The sequence below is a fragment of the Eurypyga helias genome, unplaced genomic scaffold (genome assembly GCF_000690775.1).
Source record: "Eurypyga helias isolate BGI_N326 unplaced genomic scaffold, ASM69077v1 scaffold36637, whole genome shotgun sequence".
NCBI classification, from domain to species: Eukaryota; Metazoa; Chordata; class Aves; order Eurypygiformes; family Eurypygidae; genus Eurypyga; species Eurypyga helias.
The window spans coordinates 3,105-9,360 of NW_010264338.1; the positions used below are offsets into that span (position 1 = coordinate 3,105).

The 6,256-nt window shown below is 46.6% G+C and overlaps 1 protein-coding gene across 1 annotated transcript; it reads right to left on the bottom strand.

Moving 5' to 3' along the window:
- Nucleotides 1–209: 209 nt before the first annotated feature.
- Nucleotides 210–6,253, bottom strand: CPSF4 (cleavage and polyadenylation specific factor 4, 30kDa; the record flags this gene model as incomplete). Its single annotated transcript, XM_010156361.1, has 8 exons — nt 210–940; nt 1,949–2,041; nt 2,902–2,974; nt 3,423–3,516; nt 3,656–3,751; nt 4,540–4,692; nt 5,157–5,207; nt 6,187–6,253. Coding segments are annotated over 8 exons (696 nt in total), but the record flags the coding sequence as incomplete, so codon positions are not given.
- Nucleotides 6,254–6,256: the final 3 nt, after the last annotated feature.

The following is a 6,256-nucleotide window of genomic DNA, read 5'->3' on the forward strand; positions in this document are numbered from 1 at the left end:
GAACATGCATCTCCATTTCTTAGTCTTCTCTAGGCTACGGAAATACCTGCTCAGTGTGAGCTCAGACAACAGGGGGGCTGAGACAAAGCTCTTCTATTCCTGCTCCTCAATCCACGTTCGTTTCCCTCCTTGCTTTTTGCACGTGGAAAACGAGCACAAATGCAGCTTTCCTACGACCACTGTTCCTCATCGTTTGGCTACGCACGGAGATGCCAATTTATCCTCCCCTTGGTCAGTTCTCACCCAGAAGATTTAATTTCTAACCTTCAGTATAGAAAGCACAGAAACAAAGCAAGTGGATGAAAATTTTACAGCCTGATGTACGTGATGTGTTAAATCGGCCATCGGGGCAAGCTTTACTGACTACACCAGGCTGGACCTGGGAACACAACTTTGCTTTTTAAGAGCTACGGGACAGCAGATTCCCTGCTTCCTCACTGAAGGGAAGGCATTTCAAGTCTTACTTTTCCCAGTCAGTCCTCCTGCTTTCACAGGGAGGGCTGAAACGCTGCAGGTTCTCCAAAGAGAAGTGGCAGAAGGAAAACACTTTAAAGAAACACTGGCATAAGATGAGCTTACGTAGAGTGCTGCACCGGTGAGGGGGTTGCGTTATCTACTTGGTTTTAGATCTACCTTTTAGCAGGGCTCAATGAAAATAGGTCGAGGCCAACTATCTGTTTTAAAAAGGTTAAAACATAAGAAAAAAGTTGTGGGCAATTACAAAAAACATTGCTTGACAGCAGCCAGCCTCTGACCAGTTCTTTCAGTAATGGCATTAATAAACAACCTGATTAATAGTTCACGACATAGTGCAAGGCAGAAACCTTCTCTCAGCGTTAATCGCTCCCTTGCACTCTTCCTTCTGCTCTTTTCACTGTCCACTAAGAAAGGCCAGATGTCCTTTGGTGCATCTGTTGGCATAATGACCTTTTTCACCACACTAAAAGAGAAAGAAAGAGAGAGAGGAGTTATTACACAGTTGCAGCTTTTTTCCCCTCCCCTGCCTCTAGCTGCCTTTATTAGGGTAGCCGGCACCTGTTCTGATTTAGAAGCTTTTCCGTGTGTGGAAGATGCGGCGTTTAGCAGGTGAAGCAAAACACGGTGTCACAAGGGATTAACTACCCAATATCCCTGTCCAGTCACAGTAATTTTTACCCAAACAAGCACCTAAGGCACAGAAGTTGGCGTGTACAACGATGTAACTCAAAGCTGATGAAACAGGTAGATTCTTTGCCCTTTTCTAGTGGCTTTGGGACTTTTGTGGAAAAACCACCAGAGATGAAACCTCAATTGGCTCAGAGTTTTACCAGTGCTTCTCAATGAGAAACGAAGGAGAATAGCTCATGGTTCGACCTTCATGGGGTGCACGAAATACTGAACGGTCTTTGCAGATGCAGTTTGTGTTACTCACAAGGATCTTCCATGCCAAAAGGGTAGAAGAAAATCCTTCTACAATTCCCAAGTGTAAGGAAATTAACTCCTGAGACAAAACTAATATTAGCTCTTATGCTGAGACGTGCACTTTTTCAGTCTCCTTTAACCGCCACTGTGGTAGGGCTCCCTGTTCTTTAGCAGACGAGCAAATTCTATCCTACAACAGCCTTAATTGCCACAGCGAGTCCGTGAGCTGACAAACCAGTGACCTAGAAGCCTCAGAACTCCATGCTAATTCCCACAGCAGCATCCACGCACCAAAAGGCAACGTCTGTTGAGCAGAGCGCACATTTCATGAACCTGTTTGCGCTGTGAAAAGACCTTTTGCAGGACCAACACCCCTCATCACAGCAGTCCGTCCCTTTGCCTGTGACAAACAACCAGCGGGATGAGAGTCCAGGTGACATGCAAACCAGCAGCAAGGCAGCAGCGTGCACTCCAGCGACGTGCACTCTGTACTTCTTAAATCTAGGACCCTCGGCTTTCCCTCCCCTGTCCCTCCCCTCTGAATTACCTTGTAGCAGGTGACTTGCTCCAACGGCCGGGGTCCTCTGTTCCCACTGTTGTTATTTTGAGACTGCATGACTCCGATGACTTGGGGTGTTCTCTGTAGGTTAGAAGAGTTTTGATTCGTTAAGTGCATCAAAGATAAAGGCCTTTATGGTTGTTATTTTGTTAAGAAGGGAAAAAAAGAGCACCCCACATATCAAATGATCAATTTTCCTCCAAATCTGTGTGTGGGTGCCCTACCAGCTGGAGCACCAGAGAGAAGAAATCAAGCACTGAGGCTTACAAAGCCCAGAGATCCTGCTTTTCTCTGGAAAGCAGATTTAGGGAGTAGGTTTAGGCTGCTAAAATATCATTGCCATCACCGAGAGATGTCACACAGATTACAAAAACTGGCAGATTGCTGCACAACCACATACGAGGTGCTTCTATGTAACGTGGGAGTGTTCTGTGACTAGATCTCCGTGTAAAGTTGGAGCGACTGTAGGGTTTTCATCACCACAGTGGCACTCAGGGCTGGTCACTGCTTAATTCTCGCACAGCACCCTTCCTGACAAGGCAGGGCCCCAAGCAACAGAGCTGCCACTGGAGCTGGAGGGCAGCGCTAATGACTTGAGAATGTTAACCAAGGTGAGGGGAGAAACAGAACAAAGCAAAAGACAAAGGCAGCAGCAGTCCATTGCAGTCAGATGGTGGACATTAGAGGGTTGGGAGGAGAGGAGAGAAGGGACAGTGCTTTGTGGTTTATTAGGATTTGTCTTCAAGTTCTTAATTACACCCTATTGCAGAATAGGAAAGGTTTTCCCTCGTTCAGTGAACATTTCCTCCAAGGCTTTTCAGCAAGATGGATCCAAGAGCCCAGGTGTCCAGTTCTGACCACTAGACAACACACCCTCTTCTAAAGCACTGTGGGAAATGCTTCGAGAGTGGGTGCGGAGGGGAGGCAGGGGGATTGTGTACCTTTTGCTGTGTTTGTGTCGGCTGAGGCAGGGGTGGTTGCTCTGTGGTTCCCATTGGCAGTTCAAACCGAGGGCTGGTTTAGATGGAAACAAGAAAATTGATTCTCAAATCACATGCCAACATTATACCATCAGCTCAGTCAAGTACCTCCAAACAAAACAAGCATTCAGCCAATTAAATTTGGCTCACAGGAAATAGATCTCCCACTTCTCACTTCTCTTTGCATTCTGATGCTCAGCCATTACACATACGCAAATGCCAGTCCAGCGTGTAGCATATCCCTCTACCTGTGAGGTCTTCTGGAATATGAACCCATGTGACCCCACTGCACTAATGGCATCCGATCACCATTCCTATCTCACTGATAACCCCTAAAGAGGCCCTGTCCCATATCCTCAAACCGTTACAACAAACCAAACGTTGGCCAGATCGCCAAAGCCATTGGGAAGCACTGGAGCACCCGCATTTGACATACTCCAGACACAGGACTGATGACAGGACAAGCCTGGAAGCATACTCACTGCATGAATTTACAGGTAGGCCCCTCTGGACAAAATCCTACTAGATAATTCACGCAAATGACTCTTCGAGTGTGCCGGTGCCTGCAGAGTGGACCTGCAACGCAAAGCTCAGTAGTTCACATTCCATACGTACGCACACCAGCACGCACACAAGTTGATCACGCAAAGAAAGAACAGCAACACCCTACCCTTGACTTATAGCCACAAGAACTGCAACTGCGTGCCATACATACCATGTTTACAGAAGCCTCGGTCATACCAGGGACAGTCTTTGATCTTAGATTCCGGGTCAATGTGCAAGAATGGGCATTCTTTGTTACTGCATTCCCCTGTACCAAAGGCAAACACACTTCTCAGACATTGGTGCAGGTTTGAGATCAAATGACTCTCAAAACATTACCTGGATCACGTAGCTCCCACAAAGCTCTAACCAACATTTATAAGTTCAGGCACAACAGTCTTACTGCCTGCCTTAACCTAGACGAAAAACACCAAGGACTCATCCCTTGTGAGTTCTACCAGACTGGATTATTTACGTGTTCTTTTAAAAAACAATGCGGAAACTAAATTTGAAAGAGCAGTCATGATAACAAAACCCCAACATTTAGTGCACCAGAAGCGTGGAGAAACTACAAATTGCACACTAACCTCAATCCAAGGAAACCTACAAGACTGTAAGTTTCTGACAGCAAGTTGCCTCATTATGTCCAGATCTCCAGAGCTGGAAAGCAAGTGCATAAAAGTTTTGCACCCCCATGCCCTCTGCTGCTCATCAGCTCCCCCCAAAAAAAAAGTGTCATGCAAAGACCAACTGCTCAGCCTCCTTCTCTGATACCCCAAAACAGAACATAAGGCATAAAACCCAGTAAAAAACTTCAACTTCCCCCCTCTTCCCCCAAGGGGCAAGCTCTTGAGAGAGAGGACATCTACAACACAAATTTAGGGGGATAATAAGGCGAAGGGCTAGACAGACATGAAAAGCTGCGATCTAACAATATCATCAGACACAGAAGAACTGCAACGCTCTGAAGACGGATGAGAGGGATGTACCAGGATCCTCTTCGCCAGACTCCCACGCTAGCAAAGAACGCTAAGGACGAGCTACAACGCCCCTTACCAAATTTGGAGTAGAAGTAACACTCGGGCATCTTGGTCATGTCATACTCATGCAGAAACTCGCATTGGTCTCCCTTTTTGCACAGTCCTCGTAGCCAGTGTTTGCAAACAACCGTCTTTTCCCCGCTGATGTGTCGGAAGGGGCACATGCCACCTGCACAAGGATGGGGCAAGGAGAAAGGAATAAAAGAACAATTAAAACCTGCTGCACAAGAAGGCACAGAGCAATAGCAACACTCCGTTGAGTTTCAGAAGACATCACTTTTTCCTTTTAGTGGCAACTGCCACCTGGGACAAGTCTGATGTTATCCTCTAATGATCTAAACAATATAGCCACCAGCTCTTAATCCTGGCATCCGCAACCACAGCAACTAATACAGGCACACGCACAGCAAGGTCTGACGTGATAACTCAAACTTTCCTTTACCAGAAGTTTTGCTTATTCACCTCCCAACTTCTTAAAAAATACCATTATTCCACAATTGCTGCAGTTATTCCTTCATTTTATCCTCTATCTTGATTATCCCCTCATCTTTACCAAAAAGAGGCTGTAGACACTGCTAACAGATCTAGTTACCTCCCCGCAGTGAGCACAATTGTACTGAAAATATTACTTGCCTTTTCCACAGGCCGCTTTTAAAAAGAATTCACAAACAGCCGCGCCTGATTCTGCAGGGAGAACAAAGAAATGTGATTAATTTGAAATTTCCCAACAGCTTTTAAAGTATTTCCTTCCCCAAAAAGGCAATCTGGTCCTCAACATCAAAAGTAAAGCAGCGTTTTGGTTTCGGGAATTTACTATTCCTGCACAAGATCCTTGTTCGTGTCCGGCCCTCGCAAATTTCTTGGGGGACACCAAGGAGAATTTACAAAGGTTTGGTGGTGCTTGTTTTGCTTTTCAGACATTCAGTTTTTATTGACAGGGTTTTCCTCTACTGTTAAGTCAATCATGTCAGTGAACCCTGTATTTACAGTCCTGAAAACAGCCATGTATCTTTTGACCAGAACACCCTGAAACAACCATTAGCATGTTATCTCTTGCTGATCCTGACCAACAGGTATCACAACATTCAAAGGGATTAGACCACAAGTTTAGTAGCCCCAGACAGAAAATTTCAGCAAACCCCAAGTCTCCTGAGACCGCCTGTGTCAGATTATTAGACTGCAGGCAAAGCTTCAGAGACCAGGCTAGAGATATACCTGGCGTCTTTGTTATTAAAATGCCTCATCTATCAACAGGGAATGAAAAATAATAATAAAGTACTGTGAAAGAAAGGGTTGTTTATTCACAATAACGTCTCAACTTTCATATTCCAGCGTGACTGGTAACTAACTACAGGTTTCAGTAAGTAGGAAAGAAAAACACCTGGATTGAGACACAAGTCTCAGAGGGAAAACAGAAGTTGGGTGGAACTAAGGGTGACCTGAGTAAGGCGCTCAGACTCTCAAAACCTTCCTCTCTCCCTCCCTTCCGTCCGTCCTTCCTTCCTCTCTGTCTGTCTCTCTCCCTCCCTCCCGCCTCAGCCAAACCCGGGGTCCTCCCAGGCGGGAGCCCAGACGCGACCTCAGCCCCTCGAACGGGGACAAGAGCCGACCCCCAGCACCCCGGGGAGGAGGAAGCCGCGCCGCGCCCGGTGCCCGCACGCACTGTCCATGCCGGGGAAGGGTAACGGCTGCGCCCCCAGCTGCTGCTCCACGGCCAGCTCCAGGTCGAACTT